The 25662-nt window shown below is 41.4% G+C and overlaps 1 protein-coding gene across 1 annotated transcript in view; it reads right to left on the minus strand.

The window, feature by feature from the left end:
* Positions 1–25514, minus strand: part of LOC308378290 (epidermal growth factor receptor) — a gene marked incomplete at both ends in the record, with an annotated part of 28190 nt that extends 2676 nt beyond the window's left edge. Inside the window, 23 exons of the mRNA XM_080855151.1 lie at positions 289–492; positions 741–816; positions 945–1100; positions 2305–2490; positions 2795–2893; positions 3170–3292; positions 3839–3980; positions 4646–4684; positions 5002–5159; positions 5743–5833; positions 6259–6391; positions 6989–7194; positions 7661–7751; positions 8354–8427; positions 8545–8671; positions 9501–9617; positions 9996–10137; positions 10368–10486; positions 10655–10723; positions 10847–10972; positions 11299–11506; positions 11738–11889; positions 25427–25514. Of these exons, the coding sequence (XP_080711277.1) occupies positions 289–492; positions 741–816; positions 945–1100; positions 2305–2490; positions 2795–2893; positions 3170–3292; positions 3839–3980; positions 4646–4684; positions 5002–5159; positions 5743–5833; positions 6259–6391; positions 6989–7194; positions 7661–7751; positions 8354–8427; positions 8545–8671; positions 9501–9617; positions 9996–10137; positions 10368–10486; positions 10655–10723; positions 10847–10972; positions 11299–11506; positions 11738–11889; positions 25427–25514 (2926 nt within the window). The remainder of the gene's footprint in view (positions 1–288; positions 493–740; positions 817–944; positions 1101–2304; positions 2491–2794; positions 2894–3169; positions 3293–3838; positions 3981–4645; positions 4685–5001; positions 5160–5742; positions 5834–6258; positions 6392–6988; positions 7195–7660; positions 7752–8353; positions 8428–8544; positions 8672–9500; positions 9618–9995; positions 10138–10367; positions 10487–10654; positions 10724–10846; positions 10973–11298; positions 11507–11737; positions 11890–25426) is intronic.
* Between the last annotated feature and the right edge of the window lie 148 nt (positions 25515–25662).

Below are 25662 nucleotides of genomic sequence, written 5' to 3' on the forward strand. Positions count from 1 at the left end.
ACAAGAGCAGTGCCTGAGTCAGAATCAGATCAGATCAGAGCAGCCTGGCAAGCCTGAGCAGCTTTGAAGTTCCACTAACACACGCCTAAAACCTAAAGATCATTAGTCTGAACAAAGAACGTCTGATTTTTTTTGGTTTTGTACATTTGCAAACGTATTTAGTTTAGAGCTCACATTTGACCATGATCATGTAGACGTCTATGGTGCATGTGTTTTTGGTTAGGAGATCACATTTGACCATGATCATGTAGACGTCTATGGTGCATGTGTTTTTAGATTGAAGCTCACATTTGACCATGATCATGTTGACGTCTATGGTGCATGTGTAATTAGTTAGGAGCTCACATTTGACCATGATCATGTAGACGTCTATGGTGCAAATGGGCGGCTGTGGCAGACGCTCTCCTTTCTCCAGGATGTCAGAGATGACGCTCGCCGGGAATCCGTCGTAAGGTTTTGACCCGAACGTCATCAGCTCCCAAACAGTCACCCCTGAGGAGAAAGAGATTCATTAACTATGTATGACATCTTCAGCTCAATCAGTCTCTTAACCAAAGTTAGGGCTTTACAGAACGGACTAGTCCTCCCCATCCCAATACCTCTTCAGTAGTCCCATATTCATTTAGAAGCACTCAGGCGATCCTTTCCCAGTGATATTTGTCAACCACCCAATGATGTGAGGCGTTGGCTGAGTGGTTAGTGGTTAGGCCTCTGCATGTCTACTGCGTTTTAAGACTCACCGTAACTCCACACGTCACTCTGATGAGTGTAAGTCCAGTGGAGAATGGACTCCAGCGCCATCCACTTGATCGGGACCTGTACGTTAAGAAAGCACAATATATTTGAGTATGTGTATGTTTACATTTGCAGGCATATCATGAAAACATCTCCTGAATTTTAATGAGCAAGACTAATCTAAAACCCTTTGTTCAACTGTCTCTAACCTTGCCTCCATCTGCATGGTATTCCTTCTCGTCAGCGCTGAGAAGTTTGGCCAGCCCAAAGTCGGTTATCTTCACATGGTTGGGAGTCTTCACTAATACATTCCTTGCCGCTAGATCTCGGTGGACCAGGTGGCGGTCCTCCAAGTAGCTCATACCCTGTGGGACAAACAGCAAAGGATCATGGGTATAATGTGAGAGTGCTATATTGTACAAGACATTCTCTCCATGTGTTTATGCATTTTAGCCAGAGTATCTTCCCTTACTGTACCAGGTCTGTGGACTATTTTAGCATTTAGGACAGCAGTTAAAGCTGTTAAAGCCTAAAATATCATTATGACCACGTAGTCTGTTTCTACATGTGGGCCTAACAGGTAGCACGGTAAAGCTAGACTGACAACATTGATGTTATTCTAAAGGCATGAAATAACAATGGCAGTGTTTCTCACGTGTGCGTGTGTATTTTTCTCTGTCCGTGTCTGTTGTACAAATATGAACATATACTCACAAAACATTTGCATTTTCACTATTTGATAACAAACACTAAATTCTCAACCTTGCATTCGCTGATATATTTGCTCTCTAAATACACTTAGTGAATGTTTCTGTGTGCTTTCACAGACACGCAAATTAACTAACTAGGCTACGTGCAGCTGCACACATCCTTAGTGATGATCCCTCTGGATACGTGGTGTGTTTGGAGCCTAGTGCAAATAGCTGGAGGCAAGGTCAAGTTAAACAGGAACGAGATGAAGGAGCAAAGCTCCTGGAGGAGCTGGGGGCAGGGAAGGCTATACAAACCACTGAATCAGTCAAGGTAACAGAATAATAAAGACAGGTCAGAGAAAACCTCTGTTTAACGGAGGAAAATCTCTCATATATTGGCAGAGGAAATACACTTGAGTGAGAAAAAGTACATCAGAAGATTATTTGTTCAGAAAGGATGCAGAGCAAATAAAAAAAGACGTATGCAGTAATTATATATAAAATAATGATGATGAACAAATATGTCCAATTATGATGAACACATGTGTCCAATATGGTGTTCTGAGTGAAGGTATCAAATAGGGTTAATAGTAACAAAAAAATAAATCTGGCTATGGACTGCTGAATGTGTTCCTTTTAGCTGGTGTCATAGCAGCTTCAGAGACACTCAATATGCTGCTACCCTCAACCCAAAGCCCACATGTCATGCATTTAGCCTCAGCAATGCCCAGTGCAAGCACAACAAATTCAGACAGTACCGCTCATAAAAAATGTCAAGTATTTAGTATAATATTGAGCATATGTGTCCGGCAGCACCCTACACACAAGTAACACACAAGAAGAAGCCAGGATGAATGGCAAGGGCCGGCGGCCTCACCTTGGCAATCTGGACACACCAGTTGAGGAGGAGCTGGGAGCCGATGTTGTCCTTGTTCTCGCGGACGTAGTCGAGCAGGCAGCCGAAGGGCATGATCTGGGTGATCAGCTGCACGGGGGAGGTCAGGCCGATACCCAGGAGCCGGCACACATGGGGGTGCTCCACGCTCGCCATCATGTATGCCTCCTGTGACAGATCGACACACACACACACACACACACACACACACACACACACACACACACAAACACACGTATCAGGGTAAGCGTTAGTGATTGGGAGAATGTGAACAGTTGAAATGCAATACCATTGGCACGTTGTGTTAAACTAGAGCATTTCTACAGGTTCTTTGATCCTCTGTTTTGTAGTGTTCTGTTACTGAGGATGCACCCTTAACAGATGCAAAAGGTCCATGTCCTGTAGATTCTGTACAGGGGAATGTTACGGACAGAGGCAAACACCCGTGGTTTAGAGAAAGACAGCGACTCACATCCAAGATCTCTGTGTTGGCTTTGGGAGATGAGACTTCTCTCAGAACTTTGATTGCAACTGGTATCTTCACATCCTCTCCTTCAGGAACCCACAGACCCTGAGGACCATCACATCATGGATCAGACATAAAACTCATAGACAATCACCAATATTTGCCCTACAGCAAGTAATCACTGATCAACCAACTGATAAATCAGTCAATCAACCAATCAATCAACAAATTAACAAATTAACCAATCAATCAACCACTCAATCAACCAATCAAACAACCAATCAAACAACCAATCAATCAATCAACCAATCAATCAACCAATCAATCAATGTATTTATCCATCCATCCATCTGTCAGCCTGTGTATGTGTTCACCACCCACCTTGAAGACGGTGCCAAAGGCCCCTGAGCCCAGTACTTTAATCTTCCTGAGCTCTGTCTCCTTCAGGATGCGCAGTAGCGCTTGATTAGGGGCTTCCCCACTCGGAGTTAAAGGTTCCACCAGCTATAAGGAAAAACGCACAAAATTAGCTGATGTGATCGCCCACTGGATAACGATTTGGATTATCATTATTAAAAATAATAATGATAATGATAAATAGATTAATTAATTACACGTGTGCAACAGAGACTAATGTTTGGAAGCACCCTACTTCAGGGCTGGCAAGTTTAGCCAAGTCTAACAGAGCTGCCAAAAAAGGCCCTGATCTTATCTTAAGGTGGCATGATGGCATCCCATTGCACAATCAAGCAGGTACAAACAACTATTCAAACAGGATGCACTGTGAAGCAAAGCCCGCCTTGAGCTACGCAGCTGTACAAGAATCTTTACAATGGAAAAATGTCACTTGAGGAAATAGATCCATCTCGTTTCATGTTCAACTGGTTTGTTTTCCCTTGAATTATTTCAAAGAACATAGTAGATCATAGTAGAAGCCAATTAAAAATCTTCCAATCTTCAGATCCAAGTGTTAGAAAAATAAGGTGTCCCAGAAAAATAAGGTGTCCCACGTCCCCATAGCTCCAAGCACTACTAACGACCTCCTCTCACCTCTCTTTCCTGAAGAAGCCTGCGCAGTGTTCTCTTCCTGCGGATGTGGCGTCGGCGAGTGAGGATGAAGATGCTGAGCGCGAGGATGACAACTACAAGCAGCCCCCCCACCACACCGGTGGCCACCATCGGCATGTGGGAACTAGAATAGGGGACAAGGTATTTAGCAGATACTTCCCAAGGATGCCACTCCTTCCTTGGAGTATGCTAAACAAATACACACACACACACACACACACACACAACACTTAAGCATCCGTGCGCGTGTGCACAAATGCACACACACACACACACACACACACACACACACACACACACACACACACACACACACACACACACACACACACACACACACACACATACACACACACACACACTTGCACACATACAGTACACACATATCGGCATATCACATACAGTAGATCTATGGCTTTTAAATGCCACAGCACACAGATGCCACAGCATCAGTTGCGCTATTCTTCATCTGTGCATCAAACACATACTTCATAGCCAGTCATGTTTCAGGTTGCACAAAAAGGCATTGCAGATATGTCAAAACAACTAGAGGTGCCAGAGTGGCGATCTGGATCAGTCCAAATGTATTAACGCCCTGAACGTGACAAAACAAAAGTCTCACATTTCACCCTTGGATTTCTCTTTCCTCTCAGGCTCAGGAGGATACAGAGAAGGAGAAGTGTTGCAGCATGTCTCTTATCGTAAGATTTATCACAAAGAAAAACAAAGAAAGATAATAGAAAGACTGTAGGGAAAACATCCTACAAGATTCATGAGGCAATACTTTACCTTTTTGGTTCACAGCCAGACAAACCAGGTCCACTACATCTGCAGATAAAATCAGAGTAGATATGAAACCATAGAAAGGTGGAACCCGTTTAAGTTGCTGTGATTTATCAGTTTTTGTGATTATTTATTATTTTGGATGAAATAATAAGGGAGGTTGCTAGAAACAGGGAATAAAAGGCAGACAGCCAATTACCTAAGTGATTTATATCTTCTGCCTGAAAGCATTTTGACTATTTGTACTCATATGCACATTATACATCCGATAACTACAATCACAGTCCCACAACTGAAAAAGTATGTAAATAACTAACTAACTGACTAAATAAATAAATACACAATGTCTCCTTTAGTCCTACCCTTGTGTGCAGTTGACATGGCACGGCTGGCATTCCCCTGTGTGGTCAGGGTACTTCCAGATGAGCAGGTCGTTCTCCCCGGGCATGCTGTGTGGGCAGCGGTGGACACAGTGGGGTCCGTCTTTAAAGTGGAGGCACTTCACACACTGGTCCGGGCCCTACGAGAGTCACACAGCAGGCCGCTTAGGTGGAGTGTCACCCCAATCAAATATATTCACATTTAATCATCATGAGAATTGTGTTCACTGGAGACAAAGTGTGGTCTGTGTTGTAATTTTTCCTAAAAAAAAAATACAAGGATACAGCAGACTGCTTAGGTGGAGGGGAAAATATATTCACAATTACTCATTAACATATGATATAGTATATGAAGTGTTGTAATTATTCTTAAAAATGGTCCTTCAAGAAGGATACAGCAGGCCGCTGTTGGAGGGTCTCATGTATATTCCCATTTAATCATCTTAAACAAATGACAATTATCAACTGATAACATAAGCATTTAGAGTTTTCGTGTGTGTTGTCATGATTCTTTATAATGATCACTACCCAGACAGCTATCAACAGCCAAATCAGATAAGCCTTTAAGAAACTAAATAAAACATTTAAAGTAAACTTACACAAACCCTCTGCATTCTGGTTTGGGCTGCTTAACATGTTATTCTGTATTTTAAATGCAGACTCTGCAGGAAAACCTCCCTCTATAACTCCACTGTGTAAGAGAAGGATAATAATGGGACCTACTGGTCCATAACAGGTCCGGCTGCCGATCTGCGGCTTGCACTCCGGGTCACATTCCAGGCAGGTCTTGTTCAGCACATACTCTCTCGGAGACCTGGGGCCCAGGACAAGACAACCATTACAGCAGTGAGCAAACAACCGCAGTCTGGCCACTGTGTTGACAAGTAGCCCCATTAAGGAAGCATTCATGGACTGCATGCTTGGCAGGACTGCATCTCACTGTTAGCGTATTGTAAAGAGGCTTTAAGCGTTTTTGTTAAACAATGAATACAATAACTGTGCTTCCGAATGGGTAACTGATGACACAGGGCTAGCAATGTCAGGGTTATAAGTTCAGTTCCCAGGGGCATGACTTCTGCTATCAAATACACCTTTCAGTGTACTCATTGTAAAACTAAATTGGATGATGATGATTGTTGTTGTTGGAGTATGACTACTGGCCTCCAATACACCTTTCATTGTACTTATTGTGAAACTGCACAGGATGATGACTGTTGCTGTTGTTGATGTTGTTCTTACCCGTCCAGCAGTCTGCAGGCCTCCACACAGAGGCCCTCGCGGCTGAAGTACTGGCAGCTGAAGCACATGGAGGGACCGGGGCCCCAGCAGCCTGTCTCTGAGCACAGGTCATCACAGGTGCTGTTCCGTAGCACTGCAGAGGTAAGTACAAGACACATACAGACACACACACACACACACACACACACACACACACACACACACACACACACACACACACACACAGACACACACAAACACACAGACACACACACACACACACACACACACACACACACACATGCATATATGTTTACACACACACAAACACACAGCACGCACATGCATTCACATACACACACATACACACATGTGCACACAGGTTTACACACACAAACACACAACACACACACACACACACACACGCATTAACATTTACATACACATCACACACATGCATTCACATACACACACACATATGTGCACACAGGTTTACACACACAAACGCACAACACACACACACACACACGCGCATACATTTACACACACAAACACACACAGAATAATAAAATGAGTTAGTTGGAAAAAAAACGTACATGTGAATGCAGAAGTCTATACATTTACACACAGACAGAGATGCAGACTGCCCCCTTACTGTAACGTCAAACATCACTTAAACCCTAACTGTGTAGATGTGGCATTGCTAAACAACCCCACACTGACTGGTCTCCCTGCCTCCCCAAGTTCTCACCGCAGGCTCCGTCGTTGGCGTTATCCCCCACCCGGGAGATCTGTTTGTTGAGCCTGAAGAGCCTGCTCCAATGATCGCTCTCGCCCGTGTAGCAGAGGCGTGGGTTGTTTTTGATGATCACGTTGCCATCACTCACCTCCTGCAGCGACCGCAGGCCCAGATGCTCTAGGTGCTGGATGTTTAGGACGGCCAAACTTGCAGTTCCCCTGAAGACAAAAACGGGATTTGCTTAGTCAATTTGTTCTGTTTACCAAAGATGTCTTTACAGTAATTATATGAGCTGTGACCCCCACAGCCAAACAAAGCTCTAACATTACAAACATCATAGCATTTCTGGTTATTTTTCTATTATGATACGGTTTCTTAAGGAGGTCACTGTCAATAAACTATATCTATTATTTACATTTAATAAAGCACTCATCCTGTGTTAAAAGCAGAGACCGCAATTCTGGCAAAAGGTTCTTAAATTTGATGTCACTAGCCAATGAAATAACAGCCCTCCTTTCCATTTGCACGAGGCAACATGTTGACTCGAACTGTTAAACTATATTTGTTTCCCATTTACAGAGCCAGGACTGTGTACAAACACTGTGGTGAGCACCTTTAATTTGTTTTTAGACGGGTGCTGAGAGGTGCTAGGTGCTAAGAGTATTTAACATTTTCAAAGCTTACATATGTTTGGTCCTCCCTCTGATTATCTCCAGGTTTTCGAAGGGCCTGAGGGAGGTGAGGTTGTCAGGCCAAGCCTGTATCAGCAGAAAGCCTGTGAGGAGAGACACATAGAACAGCCCTGAGCCGCAGGGGCCTCAAGCTACACGCTACCTCTCCAGTCTCTCAGCCACCTCTCCAGTCAACTTTCAATCAGGCTCAATATGAAATATTTACATTTGTCAGAAATTCATATTTCATGCTGCATTTTTAAAGCTTCGGTGAAAGCTAATAAAATACATTCTGTGGTTCAGTGGCTTGGAATGTGTCACACTTTAGTTGTTGTGATTTAGTTAGTTTGGGGTTGCTATGCCTGTTCATGGAAAGGAACTGGAAGTGCAAAGAATCATAGACTTTCATTTAGCCCCCCACAGATCAGTTACTGAAGCACAAGGGCTTCACTCGTATTCAAAGTTTACATTTATTCATTCAAGAATTCATGGTCATAAGTTAAAGTAAATCACAACAACTAAAGTGGCACAAGGGCTTCTCGTATTCAAAGTTAACATTAATTCATTCATTCATTTTGATTCATTCAAGAATCCATGGTCATAAGTTGAATTCCTAAGTAAAAGTTGTAACTAAATGTATCCCTTCACTATACACTATACTGCTTTCGATAAGACACCTAGAGTGGTCTCTGGAGTACAGCTGTACCTGATATTTCTCTCACAGTGCTGAAGATGTCCAACTTCGCAGGATCCATCTTTGGTGTCTTGGTAAATGCGTCACTGAATTAAATTAAAAGGTTATTTTAAGTATTTGGGTCACCACCTGACACAGTAGTTTAAGGAAGGATATAGATGATTCATCAAGTACAGAAGAAGAAATTGAAATACTTTTCTCACCCATTTAAGGAGGTCTTCAGAATGGAAATGGCTCCATTTATTTTGGTGCAGTTTTTGAAGGAATCGATGTTTGTTGCGTTGATTGTCATGACATTAGTTAATCGCCCCATTCCAAGTCCATTACAAACTGTATAAAGGCGGGGAGAAAATGAATGAACAATATTTAGTAAAAGCACATTGTAATGAATGACATTCATAGTGTGTATCTATAGGTTCAACTATAGACAGTTCAACTATATATATAATAATAATAATAATTCATTTTATTTTTAACATGTGACAAGTCTGTATTTGTGTGCTTTTATTTGTGTCATCTGGACCATATGAGTGCCCCACAAAAATGCTGTGCAAATGATTGTTGATTGTTAGGTACAGTTTAATTCTACTGTGTCATTACAGTCAAACAGTAAAACTACATACACACCGAACGATGAATATGCTGAGCTAAAAAGCCTTCACAAAGAAACAATGCCATAGAGAATCCTCACCAAAGTTGGTATAAAGGATACAAACACAATATATTAATCGCATATTTTTCCTATAAAATTTGGGCCAAATATTTAAATTAAATGTTTATTATTATTATTATTATTATTATTCTAATTATTAAATAGTAATGAGTTACTATTTGTCAATTTGTTATATACATGTCAACATTGATGCAGCTCTGACAGGTTAGTGCTGTGGACAGTATGTTGTGGGTTGACTGTACAAAGAGCAGACTCAACAGTATGCAGTAATCCACCGATGAAATTCAACATGCTGATGTTTTTACATCCAGGTGGATATGATAGTGTATGCATTTAATTAGGATGAAGTTCACAGTGCCGTGACCAACCAGCACCTGACATTAAGTGTCAACTCACAAGTGACCCAAATATCTTGGGATTTTGGAATAATGGAAACCAAGGGCATAGTGATATGTAGTGTTTATTGATATAGGGATTTGTCAGTGCCTTTGGGGCAGGGTCCGTTGCACTGCTTGCACTTGCGGATGCCATTCTCCTCCACCTCATATGTGTTACTGCTGCACATACGCACACATGCCCCATAGTCTGTCACCACATAGTTATCTGTCAGAGAGAGAGAGAGAGAGAGAGAGAGAGAAAGAGAGAGAGAGAGAGAGAGAGAGAGAGAGAGAAACTGAAACACACTTTCCTTTAAAGTTTGCTAAATATATTACAGTAAACTTTTTGACAGTCAGTACAATCACTTCAACTAGGTTATTGAAAGCGTATTTCTTTCCTTTTTGTTTCAAAATAACTGTTGAATTCATTACCAGACCAACTTTTTCTGTGTGTATAAAGTATGTTTTACATCATTTTACTTCTTCTCTCACAGTACAGACTTGTTTACAATGCATTTCAGACACATTGTCACAGAATACTGAACACTTTTCTGTAATAACTCACGAGGACCGTGTTAAGACATTCAACTCGGAAGAGACTTACGAGGACAGGTCTTGAGACAAGTGGCCCCAAAGCTATATTTGGCATGAGGGTTGACGACAAGCTGGTGACTTTTGGGGTCGTACAACATAAGAGGGGGACAGACATTCTTACAAGTCCCATCGTCTTGGAAGTCCTTACAGGCCTACAGTGATGAAAGGAGTCTTGCATTAAATAATGCCCTGGAGCAGCACATTCAGTATGAACTGCTCCATATACAGTATAAGACACAAAACATGACAGGGTCAGTGTTATCAGAAATAACATCATGCATATCAAGTTCCATGACACAAGATTCGTGGTGTTCTGCCTATGACCAGATCCCATAAAATGACAGTGCTATGTAGATACTGCATGAAGGTGGGTTTCACTCACAAAGCACTGTGAGGCATAAGGCCCTGTGCAGCCCCCTGCACAGTGCTCATTGCAGCAGTCACTGGGCTTGGGCCCCTTGCACCGGCGAGAGCACTGGTCTGCACATATCAGCTTTGTCACTGTGGAAAAACACAAAAGCAGAAGCAATTCCTCATTAATAAGCAGTATTTACTGACACTGGCAATTCCTATGAAAAGTAAGTTATTACTAAATACTATGCCTTCAGACAGGTGCTATTTCTGTAGATCTAGTGTGACAGTAGAACAGTAGAAATGGGAAGTGCTCACTAGTTTGGCAGTTTTCAGGTCCTGGGGCCCAACAAGATCCATTGTAGCAACTTGAGTCACAACCCTGGCCTGGATGGAAAACAGAGCAAAACCAAAACATACACTATAAAGTTTCAAAAAGAGTGAGTACTATTATATGTGTATATAATAAATATAATATAATATAATATTAAACCAATATAATGCTCTCACAAAAATTGGCAAAACTTGATTTGATGGACACCAGATCTCCACTATTGACGATGTCTTTCCATTGGATGGTGTCTATGTTACATAGCAGATGATTGTGGGTGATTTTCACCCCTCCTTTGTGGATTTCTGGGGTGGACCACAAACAAAATGCAAAGGTCACCTATCCATTCCTTGAACGTGTAATAACAAGTCATTTGGTGTTTATTATTTCAATCAAGCTTCAGTATGACTTTAATATTGTGCTGTAACATTACATGGAAGATATACACACATATGACACATATGAAATATAAATACACTCTAATACACTAAGGCAACAACATTTTGTAAAGACAACCTTAAACTGGGATGTCACAATAAATATAACCAGACCTAGCCCAACTAGGACCATCAGAAAATCTACACGCTACATATAAATTTGTCATTTATTTTCAGCACTTGACTGCTCTGACCTGTGAGACTGTGCAGGGGCAGTTCCCGGAGGCCACGGGTGATGTTGATGGTGGGTGAGGAGAAGTTCCGGTCGTAGTTGGACATGACGGTGAGGGCAAATCGGTTCTCGTAGAGCGTGTGGCCTCGAATCAACCGCAGGTTCTCCAGTGGAATCGATTCGATGAAGTTGACGGCGATCAACACGTACCCACTCACTTCCTCGATGCTCTGTAAAATGATTGATCATTGACATGTCATGATCAATACATTCGCCTTTACCTCTCAAAACAAAAGATTTAGAGAATAAATGCCATTGAAACATCTGATGAATGAATCGTTCAAAAACCCAACAAATCAATGAATTAGTTTATGAATCTATCTACATTAACATGATTGTTTCTTAGTCCTTACCCTGGCCTGTACGGTTGGCAAGTGCCCAGCAGTGCTTAATTTACTCACCCTAAGGAAGGAGAGGTCATGGTGCTCTTGGACGTAAGTGATCTCCAGGTTCTCCAGCACGATGGTGCAGTTGCTGTACATCCGCACCAGGTTCCTGTAATGGTCATCATACTTACCCAGCAGGGTTAGCTTGTTACTTAATCCCTGGCACACTGGAGGAAAGAAACAGAGGAAATGACAATTTCATCAAACAAATTCAAACAAAGTATATGATTATATGACCTAGAAGAGAGCAACTGCTATGGGTAACACAAATGTGTAGACTGTTTTAGTAACAATTCACTGAATGAATACACCTTCAAAATGTTAAAATAAAACACTCATACTTTCTCTGCTGATTTCTCTGCACAGTAATTTACTGAAAGCTAAGGGAGTAGCTAACTGACTAATTGGTGCGTTACTGTACTGTATATGTAAGGATCAGCGTGGTGTGCTTGAGGATTACATGCTGAAAGAGTGTGTTTGTGTTCAAGGACAGTGTTCAGGAACAAGTGTTTCATGAGAGCTCAAAGTCTTAGCATGTCTGTATGCTTTCAGTCGCAACACACTTTTCACAGCTGAGCTGCTCACGGATCAATAATTAACCAAATAAATTCGCTCCATGCGTACACTCCAGTACATTACTACTTAAGTACAATACTTTTTAAAGGTGGGATTCAGAGGTGCTCTGTTGACCTCCGTTCCCAGCGTTGTGCAGGGTAGTGTAGTTAGATTTGATGGAATTTGGCCCCTGGGGGTCAGGACCATAGTTGTGCGTGTCCGTCTGTGTTTGTGTGCTCTTTGGGGATGCTTGGCTCTGCAGCGGCTGCATCAACACAGCTGCTCTCACTCATGGCTGCTTTTCTACTTTTTCGATGGGAAGTCCCCAGGAAGAAGAGCAAGAACTGGAGCAACTGGACCGATACAGAGTATCTGAATATCTCTCTTCTTTTCTCTCTGCCTTGATACCATCTGACATATTATGTTTTATGTGAATATCATGCACTTCAACTTTTAAACATCAAGGCATCATTTTTGTCTGTAGTAAAACCATTGTCCCTGAAAAGTTCTGCTCTAAAAATTATCTATGTGACACAAATACCAGTATATTATATAAAAATGTATTGATTCTCACGTTCACTTTTCAACTTCACGTCTCTGTTTTAACACCTGCTTGACTAGTAAAAACGAAGGCAATGCACACTTCGATCCACAAGGAATCTTTTTGTGACATAGTGTGCGATGGTCCGACCCAGAACCACTTCATGGCTCCCATGACGCAGCAGCCGTGACATAGACATACCAGACTATGAGAAGGCCACAAATACAGCAACGCACAGATGAGTCAAGAGAAACCAACGCAGCCTGAACAGAACCATCCAGCACGAGAGAGCGAGCCCCATCCACCTTTCCATTCCCTTGTATGCTGTCTCTCCAGCCACTCAAGTGCTGGATTCCCTATGCACGTGCTAACCCCCAACCCTGCCCAAGCAGGGCCAGCTATGCCAGTGAGAGCAGGGGAGCTGGACAAGTCTGACTCTCTGCTCTGTTAAGGCTTGTTTGCGCAGGCAGGCCACAGACTCGTCCTGCATGCAAACAAAGCCAGCAACCTGAAAGGAACCCACCGCTCTGCGATGCTTTTATCCGCCACGCAAACACAAGTAGTTATTTACTGTCCATCAAGGGGATTGAGCGTGGCATCATTTAACTGGGAGATGTGCCACCTAACAGCTTACTAGTTTTGAAAGTATGAATCATTTTTCGTGCCCAGGAAAATAATAACGAATAAATAACACAAGTTCAAAATAGTGGAAATGCTAAATGCTAAAGTCTCTGTTAACGGGCATACATTTGATAGTTCACAAAGAGCAGTGCATGCAGTGAAGGCAGATAGGTCAATGTCATGGTGCAGAAACTATGATTCAGAATTCACTGATGCAGAGATGTGTGAAAATCACTGGCTTCATTCTGTCAAGACTTGCAGAGCAGGTAGTTGGCTTGTCAAAATATCAAAAAAACTAGATCAAACACAGTGAATGATAGCGCCCTCAATGCGGATCTCTCTTTTTATGTCAGGACCTTTCTTCAGAGATTGCTATGCGATTAAAACACACCGTAAAAACACTCTGAGAGCAAGGTCAATCACAGATGAAACGACCGGTGTGATGCCATGTGCAGGCATGAGAAGACTTTAACATGCAATTAGAACAGCATGTGCAAAAAGGCCTGAAACATTGCTATGGTTCTTCCTGGCTCGAGACCAGCTGTCAATCACAATTTAACCTCAAGCATACGGATCTGACTGAACAGGTTACTCCCTAAAAAATTATCATGGGAAGAGCCTTTACATTCTTCTGTAAGGAATTTTCAGTTGAAAGTCCCCCCCCCACCCCATTTCTTGAGTACTAGAACGGCTCGTAAAATGAAAGATCCTTCATATTAAGGACAAATGCTATGTACATAAAGTTTGATAAGGGCACAATCAGTACCAGAGTCAACAGCATTAGTCAAGATAACTAGCCTGTTTTCTTTTTTCACTGATTTAACAATTCAAATCAGGCAATGACTCTCAGATTACATCCAAATTTCAACCTATTCTCAATAACACCTTTCCCCGACTCTAGAGTTCCCACCACACTGTCAACATCTCCGCAAAAAGCACACACGGACTTGCAATACCTCATCTGAGATCAGCCTATCATACTGGTTCAATTAGATAAACAACCGTGAAAGGGATTATTTTTGATGTGCTTGGGTTAACTCTAGTCAGCAAAAAAAAATGGTTACAAATCTAAACTTGCTTTGAAGGAAATGCTAGCCAGGACATGACTAGGTGATAAATCACTTCAACGAAGAGACATGTTGTCAGAGAGCTGGTGTATTACATCACCTGGGATTTTGAAATGTACTGACTTTCTCATCCTACATACATTAATTAAAGATGCAGTTGGTGATTGTGGTGATATTTGAACCAAATATTACAGATCAGTGCTCTAGAATCTCTGATTTAAGGTTTTTTGAGTGACCACACTAAACTGACAGCTAGAGGATCCTGAGGATCCTGAAGAGCAATTTTACAAAGTGTATTGAATTCGAAGTTCTATATAGGTTTTCCCGCCTTAGCTAACCCCTCATCGACACCATTACCTAACCCATACAAGCCTTGATGAGGCAGAGTATTTGGTTGGACCTCTCTAAGTGCATATCTTGGTAGTGATTATAGGCTTATGAGGGTAATAACTGCCTGAATGTGAGGAAAGGGCTTTTTAGATCTGAAGAGAGAATGGGGGCGCTGTCTGTGATAATTTTGTTCTGAAGGCAGCCATTTGTCGGCAATGCTTCTGTTCAGCTGTAAGTGTTTCACCTCAGCCTCTCACTGTCTTCTGAGGTAATCACATGGCTGAAAGTACAATCATGACAGATTAAATGTTAATCTTGACCAATGGAGCGTGAGCGATGCATTATAAACATATGACATGCTGAGGCAAGGTCAATACAGTGAACAAAAGAGATGTGTTGACAGATTTTATATCGATCAACAAAAGAGCGGGGTTCAAAAACAATCTCCCTGACAATCCTCATGTATGTGGCTGTTAGAAAAAACGCTTCCCATCCAGCTGTTGCCAGTTTTTGCTTTGCTTTACCCCATTTTCAATACGTCATTTTTCTGTCAGTGATCCATTTCTTCCTGATTATTCATTATTTTGTGCCAACCCACACAGTGTTACCGGAAGTTACAAGGACACTGATCCTGTTTGAACAACAATGGCACATTTGACATGTTGCATCAACACCTAAACCATCCTGCAACCATCCTGTTGATACCACAAGATTTTGTGACTTCAACCACAGACTCCTGTTCCTAATCTTCAGGCATTTTAAGACAAACTGATTGCTAGAATTCAGTAAAGGCCAAATAACATCTTAATAACTCACAAAAAATTACGAAAGGTCAAAAATCCTTAAGTAAACCAAAAGGAAATACCAGACCATCTATCAAACTAAATGACAGCTGCTCCACTCTGGTTATCTGGTTTTTATGAGAATGGTGTTGCCCCAGCTTAACCAATGGAAGCCAAGAAACCATGTCAGAGAGGTCAACATGAAGTCTTTACCTCACATCATTTCACAACGGCATGAACGATGACTTGAAAGAAGGTATGAGATGTTTATCATCTCCCCTCCACACACACACACTCTCCACCCACCAGCACCACCTCTCACAAAATCCCTTCAGGGTCTAGCGCATTCTTCCGCCAACAGTTCCTCTTAAAGACTCACTATCAACACCCAAAGAGAGCCATGTGAATGAGCTGCAGACCAATTGAATTGTAGTAAATAACATTTGCGGCGGCTGAAATTAGATGGCACATTTAAAACAGACAGGGCCACATCACCTCCTGAGCATGTGTAGGCTTGGCCATGTCTCACTACGGCGGAGCAAATGGGCCTGATGGGTTTATTTGTGCATTCATTTGTTTACTAAGGTCATTGCTGGGTGACTGCAATAGAGAATAGTAATATATCACCCTATGACTCCTAATTCTTAAAAAGGTTCAACACAAGTGTGTTAACTGTTGTGGTCTTAAAATATATCTAAACTGTTTTAAGTTCACATACAAATGTGTGAGCATTACGTTTTGTATGCTCTCTGCAAGGCATGTTAACAGTATGTTTTTCATTTCAGTCAATAACTTGAGGCTAGTCTTTAAAAGATTTAAAGGAGGTATTTGTTTTTAGGTCAACTATGGGGAGAATGCACCATCTTCACTGAGAGGTGAATGCACCTTTGTCCATGTGTAGACTTCAGTTAATAGTGAACTATTTGCTGATTATCATCCATGGCTTAAATGAATGGAGCAAAAGAAACATATAGTACTCATACATGTCATAAACAGACTGCAGCACTCTGCTATATGGAAGCCTGTAGCTGGCATGTAATTAAATGAAAAAAAAGATGGTGGATAAACTTAACTTGCTCATTACCTAAATAACTAAAATGAGGACAATGATGTCCCAAACTTTTAAAATACATTAACTGGATGTTAACAGTGAGATACGTGAGACACTAAAATACATTTAAATATGATATTAAAATCTACAATGAGCTACTGCCTGTATGAAGTATTGAATATAGTCAACATCATCATGTTACATTAGCTAAGTTGATTACTGTCATCCTCTGTGTATATCCTTCTGTGTTGGGGTCCTTGGGCTTTGACGCTCTGGACAGCTGTAAATGTAAGATATGATTTTCATAGACTTAACTACATTAATAGTGCATAGAATGGACGCCAAAGTGACCTCCCCGCAGGCAGCAGGGAGGTATCCTCAGTGCAGGGCACAATGAGGCTTATGTGTGCACCCTAGACACTCAATAACACATGGGCCTTAAATGGTTGACAAGTGCTGCATTGACATTCTGTAAAATAGAGGGTGACAGAAAATGTTTTTGCCATTGAACGCATTCCTCGTGTTTAACTGTAAATCAATTGCGGCACATTGTTGGCCTTTCCACTAAATTAGGCACAGAATAACAGACCAACAGTCAGCCATCATTTTGAGGTTCTGCAAAAACTGAGAGTCTTATTGATCGTTCACTAAAACACTGCCGGATGGAGCATCTTCAAAAAGCAGTGTCCTGGTTATTGAATTCAGTATAATCCTTTTTCTGTGTCACAGTGGAGAAAGGGCAGAATTCTTTTTTTTTTTTTTTTTTTACTCTTCAATGCTTTAAATTCCCTCTAAATGTGGATGTCAAATCATGAGCAAAATATTGTTTTAAGCTGGTCACTGGTTACTAAACAATTAAGTACTAATAAGTGGATGTAAAATATTTAACAAAAAAAGGAAAACATTTGAAGGTGAGAACTGTTAACTCATGTGAGCGAGAGATTTGTGAGCGAGAGGTTAATCACCAGAGCAAAAGTCAAAAGGCAAATAGATTTCAGGCTGCCATGTTACACCTAAGGGCGGGATGTAGTAAAAAAACATAAACGGCTGATATTTTGTGGATGTGGATGTATTCAAATAGAGCTCTTAGAGCCATGAACCAGACTTGCCTGAACTTGCATCCTGAGCAAAAAGCTATTCTCCCTATCAGGGTGACTACAAGAGAATGTATAAACTGGATCAAATTAAGCCCTAATGAAGAGTATGTGAGGAGCACACTGATAGTTTATATAGCTGTGATTTGCTAATGAATGTCTACACAGTCGACTCACTCATGCAGTAATAAGATCATATCCCACACTTAATTAGCTTAAAACAAACACATTTCCTCACGCTTCTTCATAATAACAATCAAAACACACGCTTTTCAAAATAAACTATTGGTTGAAACTCTATTTATGGTTAAGGTAAAGGTTAGGGATTGGGTTTGATTAAGGTGATGTTCAGTTAGAAATGAGAAAGACTGAGCTTGAATTTCAACAAAGCTGTCCAAATAAAGTGTTCCCAAAATCACAACTTGAGAGACCTTAACCACCACTTAAAAGTTCTTATGACAGCATAACTCATGCACTCAAAATATTTCGACAGCTTCTCTGATTCCCCTCCATGTTTGCATTTACACTATAACACCTCTGGGTTCTGTTGTAATATGTTGCCTTCAATGTGCAATAGCAAAAAATAAATGCTTCCATTCAGTCCAGTATTCTAAGGGCATGAAATGAATTTGGTCCTTCCTCCAAGATACATAGGGTGATGTGTGATAACTCGGCCTATTTGATGTATTAACAGAGTTTGTGAGGACAGAAGAATCAGGTGATGATACATAGACATCACTTGTTCTCTTTGATCTGTTTTGCAGGTGGTAAAGATGGTAGCATTTAACCTTTCCCCTTTCTGTTATTATGGCTAGTTGATTCATTTAATTAGGGTTACAGGATTAGGCATCAGCACTCAATGTGACTGTAGTTACGTATTTAGCCCCTCTGTCCTCTAATCTCGTTACTGATGTAAAGACAGATTCTTTGAACCATTTAACAGTATAGGGCACCTTGGACACATGACTATTGTGTTGCTGCAGGCACGGAATACTCTTAATTCACACTGAGTTTTGTCCTGAAGGTGTGAGTGAGACTTTACAGCCATTACAAACAGTGCAGTGTGATAACATACTGTATGAAAAATCCACCTATTAAGAGATAATGACTTCCACATGGATGCCCTGGTGCCTTTAATGTTTTTAAAAACCACAATGACATATTTTATATATCTGTGCAGTCAGTGAAATGGTTTATAAGGATTAGATAAAGGTCCATACATTAAAAATACTGTTCCAACAAAATAATCTAATTGCAGTGATGCAGGCAATATAATTAACAGTTGAATGACTCTTACAGCTAGAGCATGTAAGGTCATGTTCTTGTACATATCCTATTGTGGACAAGTATCTACACAGGCTTCTGTATGTCAAGCCCATGAAATAACTTCAACAGAGCCTGCCTTTCGAGCCAATCAGAGGCACAGAGAATATGAAAACATCTCAGCGATTGGGTATCCAGGATGTCAATTAAAAAAGAGATCACAGCTCATGGGCATTGCAAAACTGGGAAAGGCAGGGGAGGCAGGAGTGTAGAAGTTCGTGTTAAATTATCTGGCCTGTGCAAATGTCATTATGAGGTCTTGTATGCTCCAACTGTAACCCTCAGGGATTGCCAAATCCCTCTGTCGGAATAAAGGGTTATGTTTTTGTCCTAGAAACATAAACATTCTTTACAGATATATATATATATACACACATATATACAAAATATGTAGCGAAGCTTGCACATTACATAGGTAGGAGACTGAGGTATGCGGACATCTTGGGCACCTTTCTCATCACTGACCAGGGGAATCGCTGCGTCCTCATTGCCATGGACTACTTCAGTAGGTGGCCAGAAGTGTATGGGGCCCCCGACCAGATTGCTGCCACCATGGCTGAGTGCCTGCATGGTCAGTGAAATATTCTGTCGTTTTAAAGAGCCTGAGGAGCTGAACAGCGACCGGGGTGGAATTCCAAAACTGACGTGTTCAACAAGGTCTGACGGAGGCTTGGCATAAAAAAGACTTGGACAATAAGAAAAGAAAAGACTTGAAAAGACTTCCTGCTCACAGGTATGGCTTCCAGGTGCACAGGTATGGCTTTTCAATCCTGAGTTCAAGAAGGAGTTTTCTCCTAAGATGATGGGCCAATGGGTCAGTCCATGTATTGTTATCGAGAGACGCCCCCAGCACCACCACAAGCCTGGCAATTGGCATGATACTGACACCGTCAGATACATGGGGAACCTGAGCTGGTGGTAGCAGCACAGATAGCCCCTAAGTTGGTAGAAATAATGCAGAGGGGTTGTCAGTGGCAACGCAGAAGACCCCCATGCTGTCACCAATAATGTGGTGGAAATCCCCCTTCTCCAGCGATTACAACGCAGCAACGCCAAATCAACAATGCTACAGCCTGTATATTCTCCTCCGTTCTGGAATGGAAGGTCTGTTTGTGTTGGCCGTTGTGATCCCCTTTGCCCATTTCACCAGCTACATTTTGACACCCTGGGTTGCCAGATAGGAACGCAAACACAGCGTGTGGCCGCTTTGGAAGTAAGATCAACTAGACCAACAAAGAAAATGTTTGATTTTACCCAGCCAAAAAGCCTGCGGCATCCTTCTAAAAAGCTACATGACCAGATGTAAGGTAAAATACTGTCAATATTGGAGATGCATTTGAAAGATGGAGACAAATAAGAGCTACTAAGGATTTTAGGAAAGTTGGCTAATTTTCGCTAAAGTTAACACTGAGCTTCAGATAAGGTTAGATAAACTTAAAGGCACCCAGTGCAACTTTATGTAAACATTCAATGAAAAATAAACATTCAATTTCTAGTCTTTTTTACACAAAGTAAGTTTCAATAACTCCATACCATTACATATCGACATTCAAGGAGCAAAGATGAGACGTCGTTGTGTGGTGAGAACTGATAGAAAATCGTAAACAACAACAATCGCTGGTGGGGAGAAGCCATTTTTCCATTGACTGGAAGCCTGCTTTATTTATTGTAGGTTACAAAAAATAAAGAAAATGGCGGCGATTGTTGTTGTTATCTATTTTCTATCAGTTCTCACCACACAACGACGTCTCATCTTTGCTGCTTGAATGTCAGTACGTAATGGTATGGAGTTATTGAAACTTACTACGTGTAAAAAAGACTAGAAATTGAATGTTTATTTTTAAGCCTCGCAAGTTGCACTGGGTGCCTTTAAGAAGTGTATCACTGCTACTAGTAGGGATGGGAATTTTAAGTTATTTCAACATTCCAGTACTCGCATTGATACTCAGTGGTCCGTGTGCTGCTGGGTCATCAAAGGTATTTGAGCCCTCAGTGGCTTCACTGGACACTGGTGAGGGCACTTCATGACTAAGATCTGCATTGGGTTGCAACAAGGAAGAACATTGGGCTACTACCCAAATAGATGTGAAATGATTGATATGTTATCTGTTAAATTGAGCAGTATGTTATTATTATCGTGGCGTGGAAAGAAGTAACTCCAACTCCAGTTTGTAGCCTATTTTCGAGACAGTGGGCTTGTTTTTTCAGGATAGGCTTAGCTTTGGCTAACATACATAGCCAGCCATGCATCTAGTTAACACTAACATAGTATAACAGCTAAATGTTAAGCTCAGCTTGCGCTCGTTCGTGTAGGTTCAGTATCCTCAAACTGGCAACCTGGGGGGGAGAGTCTGGGGAGGATGGGAGGGGGGGAGAAAAACACTCTCCAATATTTAGAATTTGGAATGCAGTACCGATAGTAAACCCTTGGTGTCCAGACTATAGATCGCTCCTTTAAACAAAAAAATTAATAATGGCATTACTGCTCTCAGATTATTGGTGCTGAGTTTGTGCTAAAAGCATATGAATATTCACTGCTTTTTAAGATAGGTGAAATAAATAGCAATGTCAAGGCATGCCAATCTACCTTAAAAGGGACTGACAGGCCTCAGACTCCAGAGGGGTAACATTAATTGGCAGTGGCAGTTTCATTGTTGATTTAGAACCCACAGTGTTTCATTATTGGTTAGTGGTCCTTTGGAGGCATTCTGAGGTATGAGGAGTTTATAAGCCACATTTATCCAGACCTACAAACATATCCTCATTATCTAAACATCCCCGGTCACAAGGGGTTTGTTAGTGCAATGCTGGGTCAAGGGGAGAGTGGCAAGGTTGTGCAAACACACTTGAACAAGCAGTTAGTAAATGTGTGGACTATCCAATAGAGTTGTGACTCAGAGAGGGGTCAGGTCCGAAGCTGACCGTTAAACGTCCTTATGTCCAGTACATTTGATAATGCTGCCCTCAATGATTTATTTCACATCGGACTGCTCTTAAACAGCTTGTTAATATTTAAGTTAGCAGGGGTTAAAATACAACACTCAAAAAGTTTCGTCCCGCTCTCTCTCTCTCAATCTGTATACAATGCCTTTAGATATGATGATAAAATGTCCTTCAATAGCCACCCACTCTGGATAAAACAAAAACAAATATTCCAGAGTTATTACACATTCACAGATTACTGCCTCTAACAGATTGTAATGGTTCATTTTACCACCAGCCAAAACCTCTATCAACAATGCAGAAAGGACAAATATTTCACCGGTGAGATACATTTTGCTAGTATTTTCTCTTTGTTTGGAAATCTACCTTCCAGCTTTTCTACCACAGAAAACCTTTCTACAGAGCCTGCTTAGTGACATTGCTTTCCAAGTAATTTTGAAGAACGTTCCATGTTGTGTGTTGTTAAAGAGTGAGTCATATCACAAACAAAACTGGACTTGGTAACCACATAAGAGAGAAACTGTACACAGATAAGATGATAAGATGATGTGTGTTTCATGATGTCATGGTGTGTGTGTGTGTGTGTGTGTGTGTGGGGGGGGGGGGGGTGTGTGTGTGAAAGAGTGCTCTTCATTTGACAAGGACCAAGTACACTACCTACACCCATGTTGGGGACATAACATGAAACGGTGGACTTGAAAGCCCAGTTAATTTGTTCATAACCGCTGTATGAGTCACAAAGCATGTGATTAATTTGAGCATTTAAGATGAAATGGTTTGTTAGATTCTCTGTCATCACTGCAATACTTCAGCCTGACCTGGAAAATCTACCAACTCTTGTCAAGACTACCAAGCACAGTGCTATCCATTGCCAGAGGAGGCATGTGTTTTAGTATGAACCATCTTAGATTGATAGACACATCAAGCTGAAACAGGGACAACAACCCAGAGCCAAGACAGTAGAGGTGAGGATTAATGAAATCCCACCAACACCAACAATTTAGGCAGCTGCTGTGTTTGTAACAACAACGATACCTGTTCATGCTTTTAAGATACAGGTTGAAACTCATTGAGACAAAAACGTGTATCCCTGGAACGAAACCTGCCCTCAGACAGAATGACAAGGTATGGATTATCATCTTAATGAGGGACTTGTAGTTCATTTTCTCTACTTGTGTATGTGTGTGTGTTGGGGGGGCAGACAGAAATACTGCGGCTGAAGCAGACAAGACAGGTCAGAGTAGCAACGATATCAAGCTACACTTCCAGGGACTTTGTTTCATCACCGGCCGAGCCAAAACAATCAAAACAGAGACCATGGAAAACAAACCGCACTCAATACCACCATGATGAACGCTCTCAGCCAAGCGGCGGAGGAGACAGAAAAGCGAGTGTGCACGTCTTTAACGGGGTCATCCTCCTCGACACCCTGGCTATTCATGTTTACTCATTTTCATGAAAGTCTCCACGCCAAGGGCTGCTCAAATACGGCGTACTTGAGCAAGCCTACTTCAGACAATAGGTTTTCTGTTTGCCTGGCTCCATACTCTCTTGTCTATATGAGAATAAAAATTAAAACAGGATCCTCTGGAGGACATAACAAAGTTATTTTCCAATTAAATCCAACAACTGCATCTTTCATAACCTCTTCCAAAATTAATTATAATCTGGGGACTAAGAAAAAATTAAATAAAAGGAACCTGTGACTTGATTGACACTAATGATGCGAGGGGAGTGAATCTGCTGAGGAAGAAAGTAACAATGAAGATGACTGGCATCAATTATCACACCATCAAATAAGCTTCAGGGCTTAAGCCTCCAGAAGACAATCACTCATCCAATCACTTTTTTCCCGGTATAACAATAAAAAAAGCACACTCGTTAGCAACTTTTAATCACATTTTAACAATTCTTCATCTAGAGAGGGAAGCCTGAGAGAAGCGGAGAAATAGGGCATTAAAGCAAGTGAAAGGAAACGCCTCATCAGCCTCTTTTCAGCCGCAGATTTACTGAGGGTGTCTTGGTTAGACTTCATCACAACTGAATCACATCATAGTGCAATGTAAAGCTCAACATTGTGCTGAAAAATATTTTGTATTCCGTTTAAAATGAGCTACAACAAGTTTTCTGAATTGAAACACCCTCAACCACTTCAGAGCCTTCAGCAAACACCTTGTTAACGTAAGAAGTGAAGAAGTGAAAATGAAAATAAATGCATCCTTCAATGGGTAATGAACAATTATTAACCTCCCTTTTTAATGTACAATACTCTGAATGGATATTTTAACCTTGTATTTAAATAATGTTTACCTATATTTATAAGCATATTCACATAAACATCACCTGAGACGTCATCAGGTGAACAGAGATAGTTTTCATAAATAAAGCACCAAACTACAATAGTTTTACAATAGCCCGGTGAAACATCACATATTTTACCTCATGACAAGAACCATCGACTAACTTTTGGGGCATCTCTGATAGCACCCACTCAGAAACCTACTTATCCTGTGATAACTCACTCACAAACAAAGCCCACACTCCGCTCACAGAATATATGGAAGTCTTATCTTAGTCTGGACTGATGAGTGGCAGACTGTGTGAGGGGAAACACATAGACACATTGACGGCCATCTGCTTTGATGCCTACTCAGGGTGCAGACAAAGGCTGGGCGAGCACCCCTGATTTTCGGAGGGCTGCTTGATTGGGGCGAGCAGAGGTAGACAGACAGGGCATAGCCCACACGGTGAGCCGACAGCCTCTCCGCTGCTTGCCATCTGGCATCTGGAAACAGATCCAGCTCTTTCTAAACAGAACAAGATATTGAAAATCGGAGTGTGCATCATTGTGTGGTTTATTTAAGCCATGTTAAAGTATGCTCCATTGGCATATTAAGTGCATTTGAGGTTTTGTTTATGTTCAACTTGTCGTTCATATCAGTTGAGAGTTTTGAGCACCTGCCTGTGGTTTTGCCCCTCGGCTTTCATTTGGGTGGAGATGGTCTCAGGTTACTTACGTGGTGACAATGTGGTCTCTTGAAACTGGCTGAGTTTTGTTCCTTTTTAACAGAATCGAGACAGCCTCCCAGCTGTGATCTCAGTTTTCTGCACTCCACCCATAAACGCATTAATTCATGTGACTTGATATAGCCTTGTAAAAGTAAACCCGTTCTTAGACTATACACAAACTCGGCTATTGGACAACGAATCTGAACTTCAGCGTTAACTCTCGGACGCTGAACTTTATGCATAACAATAGTTGAAACGTTTGTAACTTACGTCTTACAGAAACCTCTTCTCAGAAAAAAATCACTGTGACATAACATATGGCACAAAAAAGCGCTTAAATAAAACGCAGCTTAAACTAGTGTCAGAAATTGTTGGAACGATCCCTTACCTTTCTTCTCAGCCAAAATTAAGCCACTCAGGGATAACAAAGTAGCGCAGAGGACTTCAGCTAACAATCGCATTGTTTTCCCACCCATTCTTGCCGTTATTGTCCTTTTATAAAATCTTATCCTCCATACTTCTGGTCAAGCAGACTTAGGATAGAATCAGCATCCAAAATGCGAGGTCGAAGGAGTCGCAGGTGGGATATTGGTCGGCTGAGGCGCTCCAGGGGGATTCTGCTCA

The sequence above is a fragment of the Sprattus sprattus genome, assembly GCF_963457725.1.
Source record: "Sprattus sprattus genome assembly, chromosome: 17".
NCBI classification, from domain to species: domain Eukaryota; kingdom Metazoa; phylum Chordata; class Actinopteri; order Clupeiformes; family Clupeidae; genus Sprattus; species Sprattus sprattus.